We start from the raw sequence: 23,418 nt of genomic DNA, 5'->3' as shown, positions 1-23,418 counted from the left end.
AACTGACCCCACCTACCTAGCACAAGTGACCCACCTGACCCCACCCACATAGCACCAGTGACCCACCTGACCCCACCTACCTAACCCCACCTGTTGATAGATTTCTTACGATCTCCCACACACACCATGGCGTTATTCAACCATCGCTCACAACATACACGCCTGAAGCCTACACGTCTGAACAGCCACCCATCACCTTGGGTGACCAGCACGTGACCGGGGTGTCTCCCACAATTCACCTGTCTGAAAAACTTGAAATTTACCTCACAAGGTCACCACACCGTCACCGTTGCACAACGCAGCAGGTTTTTAAAATCTTCGTAAGTTTTAAATTTGTGTTTTAAATCTCTTATTGCATGTAGCAACTGTTTACATTTATACATTACATATTTATATTTATAGCCTTTATGTTAAGATGTGTCTTAACATATATTATGTTTTTATAAGTATTTTTTTTTTTATACTGCATTCAAAAAAAGGTAAATTCTAGGTCCACTTAAAGCAAATAGCATTTATCTTTTTAAATTTGAATACGTTAGTGCTGGTAGTTACTAGATCTAATACCAGTACTGGTAATACTTGCATTAGGTTGATAATTATTTTAGACAAGCTCAAAAAATGGTCTAATTTAATTCTTTTTTTTTTTCATTTAAATCTTATGATTTAAAATCAAATAAAACGATAAAACATGATCTAGCAAATCTATGTCGTGCTTATATAAGTTATAGTGCTAGCTCTGCTAGTAGTATGTGTCTTCTGTGTATGTTAAAGGGCGACTGTGAATGTCGCATACTACACATTTAGTATGTGTGTCATACCATACCGACTTGTCCATACTACACATTTAGTATGTGCGTCATACCATACCGACTTGTCCATACTACACATTTAGTATGTGTGTCATACCATACCGACTTGTCCATACTACACATTTAGTATGTGTGTCACACCATACCGACTCGTCCATACTACACATTTAGTATGTGTGTCATACCATACCGACTCGTCCATACTACACATTTAGTATATGTCATACCTTACCGACTCGTCTATACTACACATTTAGTATGTGTGTCATACCATACCGACTTGTCCATACTACACATTTAGTATGTGTGTCACACCATACCGACTCGTCTATACTACACATTTAGTATGTGTGTCATACCATACCGACTCGTCCACAGGCGGAGCTGACATGGACTTCATGGCAGGTATCGCTGATGCGATATGGACCCATCATCAGATGTATCGAGCAACTACAACAGCAGCACCACCAAGTACACCATCAGCATCAACAGCATCATCACCAACAGCAACAGTACCAACAGCACCATCAGCACCAACAGCAAGAGCACCAGTACCAACAGCAGCACCAGGAGCACCAGGAGCACCAGCAGCACCAGCAGCACCAGCAGCACCTGGAGCACCGGCACCAAGAGCACCAGTACCAACAGCAGCACCAGGAGCACCAGCACCAACAGCAGCACCAGGAGCACCAGCACCAACAGCAGCACCAGGAGCACCAGTACCAACAGCAGCACCAGGAGCACCAGCACCAACAGGAGCACCAGCAGCACCTGGAGCACCGGCACCAAGAGCAGCACCAGGAGCACCAGCACCAACAGCAGCACCAGGAGCACCAGCACCAACACCAGCACCAACAGCAGCACCAAGAGCACCAGCACCAACAGCAGCACCAAGAGCACCAGCACCAACAGCAGCACCAAGAGCACCAGCACCAACAGCAGCACCAAGAGCACCAGCACCATCAGCACCAAGAGCAGCAGCGCCTGGAGCACCAGGAGCACCATCAGCAGCACCAGGAGCACCAGGAGCACCAGTGCCTGAGCCCAGGATCTTCGCCTTTGTAGAAAACGTAAGCACTTTTTTTTATTGCAGCCACTGAGTCTAAGATCCAGTCTCCCCCACATAATGTTTTAGCAATACATTTTATCGAGTCCCATGTATCTCGCCTCAGTCTAACACAGTCTGTGATGTACTCTACTATCCATACTATCCATTATTTACTGACCAGTTTCAACATGTGCCACATAACATTTGACCCAACTTTGTTGCAGACACGAGCAGAACAAACCGTGCGGACCGTCGAGAGGATGGCCAACTACTTCCACGAAAACAAGGCGGAAATACGCCAGGAGATCAACGAAGCCCGGCTGGCAAACTATGACGAGCTAGTCTACATTCGCCAAATCCTTTCGCACCTGATCGTGACCTACAACGACGCTAACCTTCGGCTGCTCAGTGTTCACCTCCCGAGTAGCTGTCCGGGTATGAGACTTTTTGTGGAGAGGGAGATTCAGCAGCTGTCTAATTTCATCCTTCAGAAGCAAAACGCCCTGCGCGAGGAGTACCAACGTCAACAAAGAATGGCAGAAAATAGGTACATTCTTGATTATTTGGATGACGCTTTAGGGCCAACAAATGGTGCGACATATGCGACCATGGTACGGTTTGTTCCTGTGCATGATTTAAGGAATATTCCAACGGCGAACCCTACTCAGACCCCCGCTACTAGCCATATTGATGCTTTAGCTGATATTTTCGCGATAGCACTAGATGAACCCATCACAGCTGGTGGTGCGTGGGTTACACCTCAACGGCCAACTCAAGCTTCTAACGTGAATGGCCATTCGGCTCCTAGGCCACCTACTCAAGCTTCCAACGTAAATGGCCATTCAGCACCTTGGCCACCTACTCACGCTTCCAACGTAAATGGCCAATCAGCTCCTAGGCTAACTCCTGCTGAAACTATGCATGTCGTCTCAATTCTCGAACAATGTTACAATGAATTTAGCAATGTCCATTCAGCGTCTCAGCCATCTCGAATTGAAGCTCCAAACGTTAATGTCCATTCAGCTCAACCCCAAACATCAACTGAAGCTAGAAATGTCTATTCAGCTCAACCCCAAACATCAACTGAAGCTAGAAATGTCCATTCAGCTCAACCCCAAACATCAACTGAAGCTAGAAATGTCCATTCAGCTCAACCCCAAACATCAACTGAAGCTAGAAATGTCCATTCAGTTCAACCCCAAACACCTACTGAAGCTAGACATGTCCATTCAGCTCAACCCCAAACATCAACTGAAGCTAGAAATGTCCATTCAGCTCAACCCCAAACATCAACTGAAGCTAGAAATGTCCATTCAGCTCAACCCCAAACACCAACTGAAGCTAGAAATGTCCATTCAGCTCAACCCCAAACACCTACTGAAGCTAGAAATGTCCATTCAGCTCAACCCCAAACACCTACTGAAGCTAGAAATGTCCATTCAGCTCATCAGCTGTGCCATAGCGAAGCCGCCAGTAAAAAGCCTCCTAGACATCCTCTGGAGGCTGGAACATTAAATCAGACAAGCGAGACGTACAGAACGTTCTCGCGCCGTCTGGAATCTTCACGTCGAGGCGGGTACTGTAGCCGGGGTGAGATCGAATACACAGTCCCAGACTGCACACAGCTCGCCTGCCGCAGGGAGAACTTCTTCACAAGATACTTTGTCTGCTCCAAAAAGTTCAAATACCGCCTCAAGTTTTGTTTCAACACCCAAGGTCTGCTTCAAGTCAGCATCTTGGTCTCTGAACTTTCCCAGGCCAACATCCAGTGGCCCGTGAAAATCTTTGGACATGGTCTTATCTTCAACCACGTCTCTAGAACCTACACCCATCTGTGGGATCTCAAGCCTCAGGATTGTCAAAAGCCGGAAGCCGGATCGGAAGTTGACGTGCCGGTGCCGGTGTGTCTGGAGACCAGACGCGGGACTCATGAAGTGAACTTCAAGAAACTGGTGGACGGCAAGTATGTGACGGACAACATGCTGGTGGTCAAGTGGTACCTTGGGTGTAGCAAGAGCAGGCCATAACTTGCATCTTGCCCAAATACAGGCCATAACTTGCATCTTGCTCAAATACAGGCCATAACTTGCATCTTGCTCAAATACAGGCCATAACTTGCATCTTGCTCAAATACAGGCCATAACTTGCATCTAGCTTAAATACAGGCCATAACTTGCATCTTGCTCAAATACAGGCCATAACTTGCATCTTGCTCAAATAAAAACTGAAAAAAAAAACTTTTTACATAATCAAAACTGAAAGAGACTAAAATACCCATTTACCAATGTACATATTTTTAAAATTTTACTTGTATACACATTTTAAACTTTTATTTTTTTTAATTTGTCAGTTGTCGTCGCTAGTTGTATCACTGTTTTTGTCTACCGTTCTGGTCAAAAATTAGGTTGTGGTTGTAATATTGTCATTTACTTAGTCAACTGGAAACTTCCAAAGTACATGTGTAAATTTTTAAAATGTAAATACATCACTTTTAAAAACAAGATTTGTTTTCTGTTGTATGTATTTTTGTTCATGGTTAAATGTATAAATAAATCTCACACACAATGTTTTGATTTCAGTTGTACTGAATATTCAGTATTAATTGACCATGTTCATGTGGGTGCTATTCAGATCATGATACAAAAGTCTCAATTTAACAGATTTTTTTGTTCACCCCTTGTAGTTTCACAGCCAGCAGTGGCGTGGTGTCACGACTGGTGGGCGGGGGGGGGGGGGGGGGGTGTCACGGCTGGGGTAGTGTCACGACTAGGGTGTCATACCTCTAACCAGTCTGGTGTCACTGTCAAAGTTGTCACTATTAGAGTGTCACAAGTGTCACTGGTGTGGTTATACCTGTCGCTGATGTGGTGTTATACCTGTCACTGATGTGGTGTTATACCTGTCACTGTGGTTATACCTGTCACTGATGTGGTGTTATACCTGTCACAAGTGTGGTTATACCTGTCACAAGTGTGGTTATACCTGTCACTGATGTGGTTATACCTGTCACTGATGTGGTTATACCTGTCACTGATGTGGTTATACCTGTCACTGATGTGGTGTTATACCTGTCACTGATGTGGTGTTAAACCTGTCACTGATGTGGTTATACCTGTCGCTGGTGTGGTGTTATACCTGTCACTGATGTGGTGTTATACCTGTCACTGATGTGGTGTTATACCTGTCACAAGTGTGGTTATACCTGTCACTGATGTGGTTATACCTGTCACTGATGTGGTTATACCTGTCGCTGATGTGGTTATACCTGTCGCTGATGTGGTGTTATACCTGTCACTGATGTGGTGTTATACCTGTCACAAGTGTGGTTATACCTGTCACAAGTGTGGTTATACCTGTCACTGATGTGGTTATACCTGTCACTGATGTGGTTATACCTGTCACTGATGTGGTTATACCTGTCACTGATGTGGTGTTAAACCTGTCACTGATGTGGTGTTAAACCTGTCACTGATGTGGTTATACCTGTCGCTGGTGTGGTGTTATACCTGTCACTGATGTGGTGTTATACCTGTCACAAGTGTGGTTATACCTGTCACTGATGTGGTTATACCTGTCACTGATGTGGTTATACCTGTCGCTGATGTGGTTATACCTGTCGCTGATGTGGTGTTATACCTGTCACTGATGTGGTTATACCTGTCACTGATGTGGGGTTATACCTGTCACTGATGTGGTGTTATACCTGTCACTGATGTGGTGTTATACCTGTCACTGATGTGGTTATACCTGTCACTGATGTGGTTATACCTGTCACTGATGTGGTGTTATACCTGTCACTGATGTGGTGTTATACCTGTCACTGATGTGGTGTTATACCTGTCACTGATGTGGTGTTATACCTGTCACTGATGTGGTTATACCTGTCACTGATGTGGTTATACCTGTCACTGATGTGGGGTTATACCTGTCACTGATGTGGTGTTATACCTGTCACTGATGTGGTGTTATACCTGTCACTGATGTGGTGTTATACCTGTCACTGATGTGGTGTTATACCTGTCACTGATGTGGTGTTATACCTGTCACCTGCTACAAGCAAGCCAACTCCCATAATATCATCCTAACCCCGATAAAATTTTACTACAGTCAATACAATCAGCCGACTCCTGCAATACATAGTACTATAGCCATTAGCCAACCCATGTTGCTTTATCTGTCAATGTACTTTAGTTATTTTTTATTTTTGTGTACGATGGAAAATTGGTTAAAATACTGGATCAAGGACATTCAAGGACGAATAGATAAAAAGGAAAATTTAAAGAATTTCATAAAGAAAACAGTTGACACATTACATACAAAAAAATACTAGTAAATGTTTTTGTTTCAACATACGCTTTCATGTTAGGAAATTACCGTAACCTTAAATAACCGGAAAATCCCGTCATTCTAATAATGAGCCTATCGTGGTCTGCCCAAAGGGAATTACCGATTACTAAGTAAATGACCTGTAACTATCACACAGTCAATCGAAAAGCTACAAGACAGTGTTACAAAATATCTGATAAAAACTGTAAGTAGTGTTAATACTTTTTAAATATACATAAGTCTATTGTTTTTTTGAAACTGTACTTATCCTCAGATTATAACATAAACACGTTAAAATAAGGTTCGATCGCGTTTAAATGACGTTAAAACAAGATTTTGATAAGATAATCTCAGTCGCCATTAAATTTTAAATAAGATTTGGTTAAAATTATTTTAGTCACCTTTTAAAAAAAAATGCTTTAAAATCTTGTGTTAGTCACCATTACATAAGATTTCGTTAAAATCAGCACCTTTATTCGTTAGAGTCCCCATTAAATAAGACTACATGATGTTATAGCCTCACCAAGTCAACCCTCCATGTAAAACTATTCCACCCAACCCACAACCCTACAACATTTGAGACCAAAATCAATGAGACCAACTTGACCTTTAAAGACATTACCTCAGTAGCTTATAGATCTACACGTCGGGACCAGTGGCGGAACTAGAAAAAAAGGGCCACCCCGCAAAAAAATTTTTTAGCCCCCCCCCCATATATATATATATATATATATATATATATATATATATATATATATATATATATATATATATATATATATATATATATACAACCACAAAATACGAACATGGGATACTCATTGCTGGCCTGTTCGGGATTTGAAAAACATCAATTTACAAAATTTCAATATCATGTCATGTGTGTAAGTGCATTCGTGTTTTGTGAAAATCAGCTTTAATTAATTTTTTGGTAAAAGCCCACTTCAAACCTTGTCGGTCAAAATTATAAAAAACATGAAAGCTTTGTATAAGTAATGGTGTCTCGTGTTATGTTTATTTTTATGATTTTTTTGTAATTATACTATTAATTTTTTAAATATTATTGATTTAATACATTTCCTTTTTATACAATATTATTGTTTAGTAATTACTTATAAAAAATAATAATTAAGAGAAGTAATTGCTTTTTAATTTGTTTAGTACAAATCTATTAAAAGGAGCTTATGATCACCCCTATTTGACTATTTTTTAAAAAAAAAGGGAAATAAGTCATGGAAGTGGTTTGAACATTTGCTTATCTTTGATAAGTTTAATTGTAGGAGAAAGACTCGGCTTTCACAGTGGTTTAAAAACAAAGGGAAAAAAGGATATACAAGAGCGTGGGGTGGTGTCTATAGAATAAAGATAATTTAACGCAGCTACGGTAATTTTTTACAAAACAACCATCAAGTCAAAAATGAAAGAAAATTTACTTTTTTTAAACTATAAAAAATGTACTATGGTCGGCTCTGGGCCCCTAAATGGCGTGGGCCCCCCCGCATTGCGGGGTCTGGCGGCACTGTAGTTCCGCCCCTGGTCGGGACGGAGTTGTGATTATTAGCGCAGCGCTCGCTAGACAACATGCAATCAAGCTAATTATAGACTTTCTCGAGATGTTCGCTCTTTTAACTGCATGTAGTTATACAATTAAACAGAAAACATTTACTGTTTCATGACAGTCTATCCATGCTAATGTAATTTTGTTTCTAGTTCTTTCTTAGCTAAATCAATACAAATTATTACAACTAACAAAATATACAGCTAGTACAACCTCCGACTTTTTAAGTTAAAACTTGACAAGAGTTTCTTCCAGGCATCTCATAGGGGGGGGGAGGGGTGGACACACACACGTGGTTGGGTCTTTCCCCCCCCCCCCCCTCAAAGAAAGTATATTTGGAATATATGTATATGGAATGTATATAGAAAACAATACTTTTACCAGTGTCCGCCCCCCCTTGGTAATGTTGTCCGCCCTCCCCGAAAACATCCGTTTCCCCTCCCCCCCCCCCCCCCCGGAGAAACGAGTCTGGAACAAACACTCTCAGCAATCAACCTCTAGTAGAGTTTCTTCCAGGCATCCCTTCGGGGGGGGGGGGGGCGGATTTTATATAGTAAACATACATTTTTACCAGTGTCCGCCCTCCCCCCCGAAATATGTTGACCGCCCCCCCCCCCCCCGGAAATTTCAAGTGCCCCCCCCCCCCCCCCCGGAGAAAAAAGTCTGGAAGAAACACTGACCTCTAGGTCTACCTAGTTTATATTTGTTTCGGTTGTTTTTTTTTGTAATTCGTATTTTATAGACTCCTTGTATAATCGAAACACATTAGAAAATATAAAACTCAATAAATCAATATAAATCAATATTAGAACATATATATAACTGTCGAATTTCCGATATGTTTTAATGTAACGTTTGATAATTCCTATGTTGTGCAGATCTCGAGACGTGTGAAATGGAGTTTTTGAGTTGCCTCCAGCGAGCCCTGGACTGTGGTGTGACAAGAGAACAGTTCCTGCGTGTGTGGGAGGCTGAGAGGAAACTTCTACAGCTGCAGGCGGAGACCAGGAGGCTGGAACTGGACCAGGTAACACAGGTGTGGTCCAGGTGCCAAGATCAATGACCTGGGTAACATAGTGATGGGTCCAGGTGACATGAATAAGTCATTGACGTGTGAGCCATAATTTAGAGGACAAAAATAGATTGATGGTTTGGTTACCGAGATATGTCCAGACTTTTGTAGAACTGGGTCCCAATTATCAATACTCGACAAAATAGAGCTACATTCTAAAACGTGTGAATGAAAATAGTGATATTTTAATAATTTGATAAGCACACACAAAAAAAAAAAAATAATAAAGAATAAGAAAAATGGGTTTATTCTTCCTTTTATTACATTATAAATAATATTAATATTCAGGCATCAAATAGATCTATTTTCTATAGAAAGCACCAAAATGTATGCTAGTCTTAATTCGTACGATAATTGTCTTTGTTTCCCTAGCTGCCCATAACAAGAGCTCGTGAACAACCGGAAGTTTACGCGTTTCCCTGGCAACAGTTTGAGGAACTAGTGGCCAAAACAAATAAATTACGCCAAGAAATGAAGAAAATTGGCAGAGTGGAAGAAGAGGTGAAAAATCTACGACGAGATTTCCAGAACTGGAAAAATGAAGTAAAAGAGGAGCTGATTAATTCGTCGTGCTTGAGAATTGGTGAACTACTCGATCCGGTCAAAGTTCAGATCAAAGATCTTCACACTCAAAACACGAGTCTGATGAAAGAGACGCGGAAGTTAAACGAAAGCACACTGCAAGAAATTAGAACTCACACAGAGAACGTGAGGCGATACATTCATGAGCTGGGGGTGACAGGGGGACACTGCACTGACCAGGGGGAAGCTGGACAGGAAGTGACGACACAGAGTTTAGATACAAGCAGAGAGGTATCTGACCTAGCAGATACACGCCAAGAGGTATCTGACCCAGCAGATACAAGCAGAGAGGTATCTGACCAATCTGGTCTGTACACAGACGAACTTACAGATGAAGAAAACGTAACTCAATCGCCATCCTATCCAGAAGAGTTCTATCCATCAGAAAATGCGGATCAGTTGCTATGGCAATCTCCTGATCTTCAAGAAAACCAAAGTTCACTGGTCCCGTATTGTACACAAGACTTACCAAACGTTTCTCCACATATCTATGGGTGGTCTGGTACAGGGCCTAACCACGTGGATAGTATCTTTTACATACCGTCCGACGGGTTGGATGTCATCATCCCTGACTGCGACCAACTCACCAAACACAGACACGATTTCTACACGGAATTTTTCTACACCCGCGGCAAACTCTGCAAGGCCAGGTTCAGAATTTGGTTCAACAAACGCGGTCGTATGGGCGTGTCTGCCCTTCTCTCCCAGGGCATCATGGACGACCAGCACCAGTGGCCGCTGTCTGTCGCGGGGTGGGGGCAGATCTACAACCCCACGTCCCGCAAGTTCAGCAAGATCTGGGAGGTGGAGGCCCAGGAGTGCCAGAGACCGCAGCCCGGGATCGAAACCCCGCTGGGCGCAGCCGTGCAGCTGTGCACGAGCCGGTCGACCTGCGATGACGTCACGCAGGCCGTGCTGATGAAGCGTCGGTACCTGGATGACGCGAAGACTCTGACGTTCAGGTGCTTTTTATGGGCTGAAGAGGTCAAAGTTCAGCTCGATCCACTGCAGCTAGCGATGTGATCCATCCGAAGTTTTATTTTTAGATTTTTATAGTTCCCCGGTAACGTCATGAGATTTTATTTCATAGGTTTCTCCACACTGTAGCTAAAGCAAAATACACGCGTCTAATCAAAACACATTTTTACACGAATAATTTACACGAATACATTATTTACGGGTGATTTTTATTGCATACTTAGTAGTGATTTTTAATTTGGTATAGCGATTAAGTGTATTTACATTAAACAGTAGTTCAACAAGTATATCGTTTATAATACACGCAGTTTACAACTCGAAAGCTGCTAAAATTGTATTGAAATTGTAATGAAATTGTATTAATTTATGTCAACATTGTATTTCATTGTGTAGATAGTAAGGATTATTAAAAAATCACGTCTTTTTATGATTTTTATTTTGTGTTGATGGTAATAAGGGGTCGGCGTGGTCGAGTCGGTAAACCGAAAAGTCTCGAGTTCAAAAACTGCTGCCTTGTAGTTTGTTCTTGGTTGGACAAAGGCTATGGAAGCAAATCCAAAAAGAAAAGCAGGCTGAAATCGGAGTCAATTGCCTCAATGGCGCATAACGCATACTTAATTCCGTTGGAATACAAAAATTAAGAACGAAGAAGAAGAAGATGGTAAATTTTATACAACGTCTGGCGGGCAGACCATCTCCCCGTAACAAGTTGTTCTGTATATTCATATATATATATATATATATATATATATATATATATATATATATATATATATATATATATATATATATATATATATATATATATATATATATATATATATATATATATATAACTGTGGTTTTCGTCACCCCACCCTTCAGCACCTATACACACCCCGCTCCGCTTACTGCGTAGATCCCTTTCCCACCCCCACCTCCCAATATCCACTCTCTTCCACTACGCAACCCCCCCCCCCCCCCCCAATAGGCCATGGACAATGTTTCTCTCAAACTTTTTTATCGAAGAGATGTCTGAAAGACTGAAAGAAACACTGCTCATAGACCACCCCACTTTCCTAATGATCTCTGACACACTGCACCTCATAAACCACCCCACCTCCCTTCCGACTCGTCTAAGACACCAACACGTATATAAGAATGGTGAACTATTATAGCTGTATGTTGAACTATACTATAGCAGTATGGTGAAGTATAGTATAGCTATATGGTGAACTATAATATAGTAATATGATGAACTATAGTACAGCAGTATGGTGAACTATAATATATCAGTTCTGTGAAGTATAATATAGCAGTATGGTGAAGTATAGTACAGCAGTATGGTGAGGTATAGTTTTACCACATCACAACACCCAACACCAGCACTGCACTAGGCAAACAACGACCAGATTACCACTGAACGACGCTCACCTTGTTACCCAATCGATCACGTGACATTTCCCGTGTGTTCGCGTCTGCTTCTGGCCAGATTTCTATGTTATGATAAAGAAATGTCACTAGAATAGCACAATGTGTTGAGAAAATGTTTTCATCGGGAGTGTGCATAGGACGATAGATGTGCTTTTTGTTTATTTTCGTGACGTCCCTCTGATTATTTTATTTTCAGGAAGATGGTAATTGTTTTCTTTATTTAACAACATGATAAATTACTGGGCTCGAATTACTACTTTGAGAACGCATCTCTTCTCGTTGGTGCTCTGAATGTAATGTGCTTGATAATAAATGTACCTAAACTTTATTGTGCGAAAGGATTATACTCGAAGCTACACATCTTACCGCCCGGGGCGCTACGGGTAAATTTAACTAAACTTCATTGTTAGAGAGCATCTATTGGTTTTGGCTACACATCATGGCGCCATGGGCATTCATTTGATTTAGCCACCCTAGATCAACTTATGTATCGCCCGGATCAGTAGCTTTTGTTGTCTGACACTTTAGCCAAATGATCTGTCAACAGTCCTATCCTTCTCCCAACTGCCCGCCCCCAACTACAACCCTCTCCCATCAACAATCAATACCCCCCCCCCCCCGTCCTGGACCCCACTTCTACCACCTGGGCTAACAATACAAATACTCACAGATCCTATACCGAAGCAACAAGAGATCAAATTAGGCTGTATTTATTTGTCAGCGTACATCGGAGAGACCTTGACCTAATGACCTATCGAAGGTTGGCTATGCTTGTAGTGTATATAAATTCACCTGATAAAGCTGGACTAAACCTATAAATAAAGAAGCGATTTCTTTTATGTGAAATTTTTAGTTTCTCCCATCTCTGTGACATAGCCTGTTCTCATTATAGTTTTTTTTTTTTAAATAGTTATACTTAGGCTATACCCACGAGGAATTTAATTAAAAAGCTTTTCATGTAACTATTGTATTTCTTAATTTCTATAGTCTAGATTTCTGCGCATTTTAAATGCAGGTAAGTGAAATGCTCGGTTGGCCTATATCACGTCTTAAAACTATAGGCCTAATTAATTTCTAATTATTCTCAAAACTTGTTTTTTTTTTGTCTCATGCTTGGTTAAGGAAAACAACACTGTTACAGCGGTCAAAATAAATGTCAACTTGGTGTTGCTGCATTTGCTGCAATATATGCCTAAGAATTAAGGCCAGCGCTTCTTTCACACTTTTTTCTCGGGGGGGGGGGGACGATGACTAAAATTAGCGATTAGATCCATGTAGGTCTAAAAAGTCTAGATAATTGATTATTTTACATAAAGCGTGATTTAAAGGTAAATCGTCCGATAATTCAAATCGTGAACATATTTTGGTAAAATTACCAATATTTAAAAAATACAATAGTCTAGGCCCTAAGGGTTGAATATTATTTTTATATTTCAAGATTTAAACATATTTTAATTTTAGGCCTAGAGGGCATATCGGAAGTTTAAAATTTCGAGTTTTCGTCACTCGACAGCAGTTTAAAGCAGTACAAAATCCAACCACTGTAATTTTAGGCTAGACTACTGCGTTTGTAAAGTTACCCTTCATCTTCCTTGTGTGTGTGTTTTTTTTGTACTAGATTCTAGATTCTAACCAAGTTCAGGATTGACACATTGGTTTATTTAATGATTGCTATAAATATTGTACAATAGAAAATTAAGTTAAGAAAAATTTAGCTTAGAATCTAGATCTAGATCTAGATCTAGATCTAGATTTCTCTAGATCTAGATTCTAGATTCTAGTACTATTTTATTTTTTAAACAAATAAAAATAAAAAAATAAAACGGCTCACAAAAGAAAGTGATCGAAAAGTAAAAAGTCCACTTCCAGCAGTCACTCTCTTGGTTGGTAGCAACTGGTGGACGGTCACATTTCTAGATCTAATAACTTATAATCTAGATTTAATATAGATTATCTAGATCGTTAAATATAGAATCTATATCTACTATCTAGGCCTAATGACCTAACCTAATGTTACATGTAGGTAGGTGTAGTGTAGAGTGTAGACTGTACTGTAGTTCTGCCTACCAGGAATTAGATTATTTTTATTTTAAGTAAATTTAAGGAAGAGTCTTTTATTTGTCTACACTACACTTAAAAAATAAACACTAGATCTAGATTTCTAGATCATTTCAGTAGATCTATTCTTAGAACACTAACTAGATAGGCCTAGATATTCTAGATTTCTATAATCTAGTAGTAGTATTCAATTCTACTTACTTAGCTTAGGGCTTAGAGTAGAGATCTAAAAATCTAGATCTAGACAGATTCTACTATCTAGATCTCTAGATCTAATTTTAATATACAGAAGACTAGAGAATTAGAATCTAATCACCCTATTCACACTCAAGTGATTCACTCCTACTCACAAGTCTTACTCATTGAGTCATTGTCCTATACTGGACCTACACTACACCAGATTTGTGACTATCTAGATCTAGTAGCTAGGACTATATAATAGTATATTAATATAATAGGCCTGCCTACGATACTTATTGTTTATAAAAGTGTGTGCCTAAACAGTAGCCCCCCCCCCCCCCCCCCCCCCCATTGTAAAAATAAAGTATTAATTTATTAGGCCTAGATCTATATATTATTCTATAGCACCCTCACCCTATAGATCTAGTATAAATTTTAAAAAATAATGTTAAAATGTATGAAACTACTAAATTAGGTCTACTGTACAAGTTGTCATTGATAAATAAACTATCAATAGATAATAGAGACAGGCCAGTCTATAAAAATATAACAAAACGTTAGAATAAAATATAACAAAATATTAGGCCTATACTTTAATCTTATTAAATGCTATATTGAAGTAACCTATTTATCCATTTAATTGAAAGTTATCCTATTTTAAAGCCTTTTGACTACAGGCTGACACATTTTAAGGCTAGTTAACCTGACAATACCATCAACCTTGTAACGTGAGTGGACAGTATCCCAATATAGTGCTTTCAGCTCTCTATATGATACGATTTGTTGATAGGGCCTAATGAACAAACAAAAAATAATTAAATATAATAAATTACTAATAGTTTTAGTAGATGTATTTTTTTAAAGCCTACATGTATTTATATAAAAGAGTCTAATTTCCTTAGCAGCTGCTTCTAAAAAAAAAATTATATTATTTAAATATTTGATTTTAATGTTCCAGTTATACCCAGTTGAAAAAATACTGGCCTTGAAAGAATGGAGTTTCTGAAGGGTCTAAAGGAAGCTAGAGACAAGGGTTTATCTAAGGATGAATATGTTTATGAATGGGAAACGAAGATGAATGAACTTCGGCATAATATTGAGACTAAGATAGTTGGCCTCCAGGTAGACACTTAAGATCTGTGTTCATTAACTAAAACACAAGTTAACATTTATTTTGTGCTGTCAATTTGCTCTTATTTTTAACAGTCTGATTATATTTTTGATCTGCTTGAAACACATTTTTGTTCAAATATTTTTTATTAACAAGTCTTTAAGAATTTATGTATCTGCAATAGCATTATATACTGTGTGTAATCTTATTTATTTCTGATTTTGTAATTGTAATAAATTTTTTTCTTTCTCTTTAGTCAACCATGCAGCCTGAACTAAATCCTATGAAGAATTCTTCAAATAACATGATAAACCAAAATAAGAATTATTTAGAGCAAACTGTGGCTTGTTTGCAACAAGAGTTTCATCAACAGTTGGAGGAAATGAAGAAGTCTGTGAAAGAAATGTGCGAAGAACAGCATCGCGTTCTAAGGAAGTTTGTTGAGGATGAGTGTGTGATGAATTTGAATTCCATGAAACAGTATGTCCAGAATGAGATGCAGCTCATGTTTGAGAGCATAGAGAAGAAATTAAACTGTTCTAAGGCAGAGGATCCCTTCAGCTACCACACAGACAATCTGAATGGTGATCTATTCAACAAACATCAAGGGATAGAAGCAGCTTTTTCTTCTGCCAATTTTTTTCAACCATCCGCACATAATTATCCACAACATATTCCATTTGATTATCCTCAACAAATATTATTGGATTATCCCCAGCAAAAAATTTCGGATTATATTCAGCACATTCCATCTGACATTTCTCAGAAAATACCATCAAACACTCAACAATTGCCTTTGGATAACGCTAAGCCCTCACTATCCACTCATTCTCAACAACCTGCAACTCAGAGCTTTCTACCTCACAATTTCTCCTCCGAAAAGGCTTGGGATAATTCACGCATGTCCTACGCAGCTGTAGCTGCCGCCATACCACTGGACGATGATTATGAACAGATTCTACTGCCAGGTGTTGAAGAAGATTCAGGTTCTGTTGGTGTCAGCTCTGAAGGGACTGAGAGCAGTGACCCAGTACATGCCACTGGACCAATAGCTGAGATTATCTCTCAGCAGTTATCTCAGACAGGATTAACTTCCTCAGGTAGTCAAAGCTCTGTATCTCGTTCAAGGCCAGCCAGTGCCCTGGCATCACGAAAGCCTAGTGAAACACAAATAGGTGGTGTGCAGACTAATGAGATCAGGTGTGTGATACCCAACTGTAGTGAACTAGCGAAGAATAGAAAAATTTTCTACTCGAAATACGTTTACACTCAACCTAAAAGATGCAAAGTGAGACTGGGTGTGCACTTCACTGAGACCAGTGTTCTCAGTGTAAACGTGCTTGTCTGTGCGGACGCCATTCATGATGAGTTGTCCTGGCCAATCACGTTCTCTGGGCGTGGGGAGATCTACAACCATGGGTCCAAGAGGTTCACCCAGATCTGGGAACTGAAGCCGCAGGCATGTCTGAAACCCAAGCCAGGGTCTGAGGTGCGGCTTAGAGCACATGTTGCTCTGGTCACCAGCAGAGCTACCTACACTGAGGTCAGTTTTGAGCAGCTCTGCACTAAACGTTATGAAAATGAGAATAAACTTTCTATGAAGTTTAGCATTAAAGCATCTGATGATCCTCAGTGAAAGGTGTGAATTTATAATTACTCAATTTCTGATTTTAGATGTGTTTTTTTTTTTTTTAAATTCTGTTTTGTTTAACAAATTCCAATTTTTCCAGTTCGTTTTGTAATTAATTTGAAATTAATAATTACAAAACATTTAAAAGCTTATTGTATTAGTTGCATTATACATTTTATTGCATTTATCTTTATTTTGTTGTAAATTGTTCTTAATTAGTTGTAAAAGTAGAAAAACAAATATTTTGTTTAAAATGTCATTGTTTTAGCTTTTGATTCCTGTCTTTTAATTATTGTATTAAGTTGTATAATTTGTGTGGTTATTCAAAATCCCATGTCTACATACAGGATGTTCATATTTTAAATGCACATTAAATTTAAATATGGGGTTTACAACACTGTTTTCTAGATCTACAAGATTCTGGGAAACATATTTTCTTTTAAATATCTGAATTCATGATGCTAAAATTTTGTTCATTTTTTAATGCTTAAGTTTAGTGGAGTAATTTTACTATTGATGCTAAATTGCTTTTGCAAATTTACAATTACCTGATTTTTTTTTAAGAAAAAAAAAAATTAATCTAGATTTGTTACTTATTTGTGCTAGACAATTAGATCTTGTGACCTTCATTCTATTATGCCCCATGATCATGCTGTCTTGAAATAAAATAAACACTTGGCTTTTGAAGGTTTATAGTACAGGCCCTGCTAAAGTTAGCACCAAATATTGGGATTTATAAATCTGCTATTATGAAACTGATGTTGAACATTTGTTTTTTAATTTTAACATTCCAAATTTGATTTCCTTAGCTCAGTGAAGAAGTTTTATAGAGGACTAGTCACAAATATTTGTTTTTCTGTTCTAGTGTAAGTCTTCTTAACTTGACTGTATTTGTTGGTGTGCCTTATAAATTATTTTAACTTGTAAACCTTTTCTTGTTAGTATATCAGTTTCCTGTTCTTGATTGCACAATGTGTGCTTTTAATTTTTGGTTGTGATGTGGATGCTTTGAGGATTCAATAAAAGTGTTCATGTTATACAACACAGCTTGTTTCTCAATGTTTTTACTTTCTGAAATCACTGATCAAATTCAGTCATTATCTAATAAATTATATTGATCAACTAAATGATATAAAATGACATGTTGGTTGGTAAGCACAGACCTAGTCTTATAACATCTCAAGAACTGCTTCTGCACTAATCAAGTACATACCTACACCTGCAATAAATTCTGGACATCCTTAAGTTAATTGTGAACATGGGCTGCATACATGGTATATCATCATTACTTGGCCAGGTATATCTAGTACTAGTTAACTTGATGCAATTTATTCAAATAAGCTACAACTTTTATACAAGTGTTAAGTTCATAGTTTTTCTTTAACACCACTTACTAAAACATGAGTGAAGACATAAAACTGGTGACAATCATGATTTTAATTATTGTGTTCAGTCATACAATAGATCAGTTGTTAATACAATGTCATTTTCAACAAGCCACTTGGATAAATTAAATCAATTTAACAAAATTGTGGCATTTAATACAACAAAATTAAGATAACTTTCATTCAGCAAACAAAATCTTTTATCAAGCTAAAAATAGCAATTAAAAAATTAAATGAAATATATCAGGAGAATTACAAATGTGATAGTTAATGGAGATTTAAAGAAAATAGTTGATGAAGTTTACAAAAGTTAAGAAAATAATTACAAGTAGAATCTTATAATTACAGCCCTTATTCTCAGTGGCATTACAGATTCAGATCTGGAAACAACCAGGTTGAAATAAGTGGGGGTAAGAAATGTGTTGGAATAGTAACTGTTACTGTTACTTTGTTAATAATTGAGGTTACTTGTAGTCAGCTATGCAGTGTTTTAGTCCAGGTCTAAACATTTTTACTTCATTGTGCTAATTCTTAAAAGCCAACACCCAGAAAATAACATTTCCAATTTCCAACCTTTTTTCTTCAAATATTTCACAGTACCAAAATTATGACAAAATTAACATAATAATAATATTGTTTGTCTTCTGTTTAAGAAATAATATAAATTTTAAAGTATTAAACAATACAAAACAATTACTCATATACAATGCATTGATTGCATAACCATTTGAGCTCAGTATTAGGCTAAGTTTTGTCAATTTCTACAGTTTCTCCTTCAGTCTTCTCAACTACTTTGGGAAGGAATTTCCTAGAACTCACATTCCAATTAATGGTGAACGAGTCATCAACTATGAACCCCATACTCTCCAGCTTGGCATAGCTAACATCCTTGGAGGCTCCGGCTGCTGTCTGAAGACACACAACAGCTTTAAACTGTGTCTCTGTCAGCTTCACTCTCCTGATAGGGTTGCTCTTCACCTCAAAGAGTTGGGAAAAGGTTCCAGTGCTTCTGTCTGCTATGAAGCCTACACAATCAAACACATGGGCCATGTTGAGCACCTGCTCCTCAGTCCCACTGATGGACAGGTAGACAAACAGCTGTGCCTGGGCACCAAACCAAACATTCAATCTGGCTTTGAGGGGAAAGCCTGTTAGGATAAAATACTTGGAAACATGAAACTTGCCTGTGTTGGACATAAGCTGAGCATCCCTGACAACAAGCTCAGCACCCTCAGGTGGAAGAAACTCCAATTCACTCACATCTACTTCTTTACTGTCATCAGAGTTTGATGCTGATTTCATTGGTGTCATTTTGTTCTTGCGTCGTGGACGCTTAGCTTTAGGCTCTAGAGCCGTAATGCCAGCATTGTTGGTAATGTTAGGGAAAGATGTGCCATAAAGCGCCACACTTGGATGGTTTTGATCAAGTCTTATACTTAACGAGTCCCCCAACATGTTGGAATAAGATAATCCTCCACTTGTTACTGATGGCTGCAAGTTGGATGAAAATCCATGCTGTCTGAAGGCAATGTCCAGCTCCCTTCTGACTACTGGACCTGTGAGGTTGGCTTGGCTTTCAATAAGTTTCCCTACCTCCTGGAACTGAACTTGGAGTTGTAAAACCAGGTCATTTTTTAGTTGCTGGAGCAGCTGGTACTGGCTAGAGATGAACTGCTGTAGGGTGTCGTCCATGGCGTGGGGGTGACCTTCCTTGAAACAATGTTTAAAAATTAATAACACACCTACAATCAATTACATAGTAAATATTATAGAATTAAACAAGATAACTGAATGTTAAATTAGAACCACTTAATATTGTTATAATAATTTGTGATATTTATTTTATTCAAATACTGAAATCTAATTTAAAAAGTATAAAATATACACAACAATTGCATGTTTTACAAAATATTTAAAATTATTATGCTACTGGGATAAAACATTTTAAACTTTTCTTATTGTAAACAAACCATTTGTTTTGCACAAGCTATTTTAAGCTCCAGTGTTCTGGCCTCAGCTTTCTGAAGTTTGAGCCTGGTCTCAAGGTCCCAGATCTTGGCAAAATCTGTACTTGAGATGCCTTGCTTGTTGGCTTCATCCATGGCTTTTAGAAACTCCATGATTTCTGTTTGCAGATAGAGAAACAATTAACATTCCTTGACAGTCATTTAACAATATAAATAAAGGTGTTGAGGTTCACAAAGTGTTAGAGTGACAACAGTAAGATTTTAAAAAATATGGTTTTCAATTCAGGCATGTATGCTTCATTGGATAATTTTAAAAGACTTTCAATACTAAAGCCCTTACTAGTCTGTTCCAATTTTTCACAAGCTTCTAAGCATTATTTATTTTAAAATACAGGAGAGCTTTGTGCAACCAGCCAATGGATCTATACATGCTAAGAATCAGAGAGGATTAAAACATTCCATTTTACAACAAAAATAAGTTTTTAATTTTAATTATCCAAGATAGTTACTAAATAAAAATTCTTTAAACAGGATGCTTTATAACCTGATTCATCTTTTTCATTATTTAAAAATAGTAATTGGATAGTCAGTTGGGGAAAGTTAGGGTGCACATCACCTGTATAGTTGCCGTTTATGTTTTGATTTTTTTAATGTGGATTAGCTAGTAATATTTACTTAATTTTATTAAATAGAATATAAAACTCAAACACAAATATTTAAATAAATAATTAATAAAGATCTAACAATTGTCATGCGTCAGCCATGCCAAGTGTAAGGACTGTCTGACAAAGTCTGCGCTTGTCTTTGTTCACCGTGCACATGATCCAGCCATGGGTCTAATTAGTCTGCAGGATTTGGATGGCTAGGGCGGACATTTTTTTTTTCTCTATAACCCACCTTCCTGAAATTGTTTATTTATTTTGAAACAAGCAGCACACACTTTAAATGCAACAGCTTTGAATATTATTGACATCATGTGTTAAACCAACTTTCAGTATTTTTTAACTTTGTAATTATATAGACCCTTTATATTAAAATGATTGTCTCTCTGTGAAATGTATGCATTACTACCAGTAGCTTAGCGGGGGGGGGGGGGGGGGGGGAAGACGACGACACATGTCCCCGGGCGCCAACCTTAGGGGGCGCCAAAATGGGTTGGAAAAATAAATTGAAAAGGTTGAGGGGGTGCAAATCAAAAGTTTGAAGGGGGGGGGGGGGTTGCAAATCGAAATCTTGAGGGGGGTGCAAATTCGAAAGTTTGAGGGGGGGTTTGCAAATTGAAAAGTTTGGTCCCCGGGCGCCGGGAAGGGTCGCTACGCCTCTGATTACTACACTATTATCATTCTGGAATCAGCTACTTATTCAAGATTGTGTGAGTTAAGAAAAAGTATTTACACTGTCTGCCTACAATGCCCAATGGGTAGGATGATGAGGTGTTAAAGAGTGTTAAAGACTGAGTGATACAATAATAAGTTTGTGTTGGTTTCATTTTCCATGTGTCGTTTCTCATCTAAAATAGCGTGTTGGTAGGTAAACATTAAGTTTATTAGGCCCATGTATTCAGATATTGTCTGAAAGTATTTAGATCTAAGTTAATAAAGATTTATTTAATACAAAAAACTAGACCCCCCTAATAGATCTAGGAAAAAGTCAAAACGTAATAATTAAAAGTACATCTAGATCTAGAATCTATGTGCCTACATTTTAAATAATTTTAATACAGGTATTGTGTAGCTATACTATAGACTATAGAGTATAGAGCAAACTCAAAACAGGGTCTAAATACAGTATAGAGATCCTGGATAATGACCAGGCTCCAAATAGCGTCATCCTTTATGTTTTAAAGTTTAAGGGCTATGTTTTTATTTAGAATCTATGTGAATTCTAGATTAGTTCGATTGGCGATAAGCAGGTCTATTCTAGATTTCAGGCGAGCTGCAAGTGCTAGATCTAGAATCTAGAGTCCTAGCTAGATCTAGATTGATCTAGGGAATCTAGACTAAAGTTTCTAGACAGTAGTGACTAATCCTAACTAGAAGATATTAGATTCTAGATATAGGCTAGGGGTATTCTAAACCTAAACAAACCAACAATCTCAAGTTCTCAACTTCTTGTCAACCGACAAGTCAGTCTCGAGTTTCTCAAGACTCAAGACTCACTCAAGCAAGAGTCAAGAAAGAGTCTTAGTCTCAACTCTCAAGTGTGACATTGACACAGGACAATTTCGTTATTAGATTACAAATCGGATTCTTATTGATATGTAGATCTAGTAAATCTATCGGCAACTTATGGTTTCAACACCAACTGTCACCTGTAAGAAGAGAAGCTGATCTGTGCTTGCCGTCAAAAGTCTAAGATGTGTCTAGTCTAGACACTAGCCTAAGATTAGGCCGAATGATTTTAATATTTTGTGTAGTTAAAAGAAGAGACTATACGTTCCTGTCTGTTTGAGTTTATCTGTTTTCTAGTAATAGGCCTAGCCTAAAATAATACAGAACAATACAAGTAAATTGCTTATTTCGGTCAATTAAACATGAAATAGACAACGTGCGTTAAAAAATAAATACAGTAAATGGCGATCTAGATCTAGATGCAGAGGCGTAGCGACCCTTCCCGGCGCCCGGGGACAAACTTTTCTATTTACGCCCCCCCCTCAAGATTTCGATTTGCACCCCCCCCCCTTCAAGTTTTTCTACATAACAGTAGGCCTATTCCATTAGCGGACATACGCGCATTGCGTATATCGTCTAACGATGAATGAAATAAGCCTAAGCTAAAGCTAAAAAAAAAAAAAAAAAAGCTATGTTCACGCACAGTTTACAATAGTTTTAAAGAAGGTAGGTTCAAGATATTTAATATATAATACTAATAAACGTTTAATTTGATAGTATTTTTAATTGAATTTGTAAGCAGTGTTTCTTTCAGAATTTTTCGGGGGGGGGGGGGGGGGGGTGGGGGGCACTTAAAACAAATTTGTGTATGAGGGAGGACGGACACTGGTAAAATAAAAAAATAAAAAAAATAAAAATTCGATTTCGTTCTGGGTGTGGTGGACTGGAATTGGCCATAAGGGTTCATCCATAAATGACGTCACGCTTTTTTGGACGATTTTTACCTCCCCCACTCCCCTCCGTCACACGTCGTTACAAAAAGCCAGACGCCCCCTAAAATGACGTCACCCCTCAACCTACAACACCCCTCAAAATTGCAGTTGGATTTTTTTTAAACATCGATATTTTTTCTAAAATCTTGTCTAAACTATTACAATTTATTAAAACAGTTATCTAAAACGCGAAATAAT

The 23,418-nt window shown here is 38.3% G+C and overlaps 4 protein-coding genes across 12 annotated transcripts; 3 read left to right on the top strand and 1 right to left on the bottom strand.

The window, feature by feature from the left end:
- Positions 1–180: 180 nt before the first annotated feature.
- Positions 181–4,349, top strand: LOC131938560 (uncharacterized). The gene is made up of 3 exons (XM_059296635.1): positions 181–320; positions 1,188–1,879; positions 2,082–4,349. Exons 2-3 carry the CDS (start codon positions 1,199–1,201, stop codon positions 3,882–3,884), a joined length of 2,484 nt encoding a protein of 827 aa, XP_059152618.1. The 5' UTR covers positions 181–320; positions 1,188–1,198; the 3' UTR covers positions 3,885–4,349.
- A 1,980-nt stretch (positions 4,350–6,329) lies between these two features.
- LOC131938562 (uncharacterized) lies at positions 6,330–10,798 on the top strand. Its single transcript, XM_059296647.1, has 3 exons — positions 6,330–6,388; positions 8,620–8,768; positions 9,186–10,798. The coding sequence occupies exons 2-3, from the start codon at positions 8,637–8,639 to the stop codon at positions 10,416–10,418; spliced, it is 1,365 nt and encodes a 454-aa protein (XP_059152630.1). The 5' UTR covers positions 6,330–6,388; positions 8,620–8,636; the 3' UTR covers positions 10,419–10,798.
- A 1,093-nt stretch (positions 10,799–11,891) lies between these two features.
- LOC131938561 (uncharacterized) lies at positions 11,892–17,325 on the top strand. 9 transcript variants are annotated; one of them, XM_059296640.1, is made up of 3 exons: positions 11,892–11,989; positions 14,983–15,146; positions 15,392–17,325. In XM_059296640.1, exons 2-3 carry the CDS (start codon positions 15,018–15,020, stop codon positions 16,769–16,771), a joined length of 1,509 nt encoding a protein of 502 aa, XP_059152623.1. In that variant the 5' UTR covers positions 11,892–11,989; positions 14,983–15,017; the 3' UTR covers positions 16,772–17,325. The 9 variants fall into 9 exon arrangements, with proteins under 9 accessions (XP_059152623.1, XP_059152628.1, XP_059152625.1 ...); XM_059296645.1 differs by lacking the exon at positions 11,892–11,989 and adding an exon at positions 12,728–12,801; XM_059296642.1 differs by lacking the exon at positions 11,892–11,989 and adding an exon at positions 13,299–13,356.
- Positions 17,326–18,187: 862 nt separating this feature from the next.
- Positions 18,188–22,513, bottom strand: LOC131938563 (uncharacterized). Its single transcript, XM_059296648.1, has 3 exons — positions 22,429–22,513; positions 20,121–20,275; positions 18,188–19,860 (listed from the first exon to the last, which is right to left on the bottom strand). The coding sequence occupies exons 2-3, from the start codon at positions 20,268–20,270 to the stop codon at positions 18,895–18,897; spliced, it is 1,116 nt and encodes a 371-aa protein (XP_059152631.1). The 5' UTR covers positions 20,271–20,275; positions 22,429–22,513; the 3' UTR covers positions 18,188–18,894.
- Positions 22,514–23,418: the final 905 nt, after the last annotated feature.

This window comes from Physella acuta, unplaced genomic scaffold, assembly GCF_028476545.2.
Source record: "Physella acuta isolate Inbredline_101_S28 unplaced genomic scaffold, ASM2847654v3 ptg000248l, whole genome shotgun sequence".
Classification (NCBI taxonomy): Eukaryota; Metazoa; Mollusca; class Gastropoda; family Physidae; genus Physella; species Physella acuta.
The sequence above is the reverse complement of the archived record's forward strand: the minus strand, read 5'-3'. Positions and strand labels throughout refer to the sequence as shown.

Bases quoted from the DNA above. Each gene is read 5' to 3' on its own strand.
- LOC131938562 (XM_059296647.1), top strand. From the start codon at position 8,637: ATGGAGTTTTTGAGTTGCCTCCAGCGAGCCCTGGACTGTGGTGTGACA. The intron at 8,769-9,185 runs GTAACACAGGTG...TTGTTTCCCTAG, and splicing joins GGAGGCTGGAACTGGACCAG to CTGCCCATAACAAGAGCTCG.
- LOC131938560 (XM_059296635.1), top strand. From the start codon at position 1,199: ATGGACTTCATGGCAGGTATCGCTGATGCGATATGGACCCATCATCAG. The intron at 1,880-2,081 runs GTAAGCACTTTT...ACTTTGTTGCAG, and splicing joins TCTTCGCCTTTGTAGAAAAC to ACACGAGCAGAACAAACCGT.
- LOC131938563 (XM_059296648.1), bottom strand. From the start codon at position 20,270: ATGGAGTTTCTAAAAGCCATGGATGAAGCCAACAAGCAAGGCATCTCA. The intron at 19,861-20,120 runs GTTTGTTTACAA...CATTGTTTCAAG, and splicing joins TAGCTTGTGCAAAACAAATG to GAAGGTCACCCCCACGCCAT.
- LOC131938561 (XM_059296640.1), top strand. From the start codon at position 15,018: ATGGAGTTTCTGAAGGGTCTAAAGGAAGCTAGAGACAAGGGTTTATCT. The intron at 15,147-15,391 runs GTAGACACTTAA...CTTTCTCTTTAG, and splicing joins CTAAGATAGTTGGCCTCCAG to TCAACCATGCAGCCTGAACT.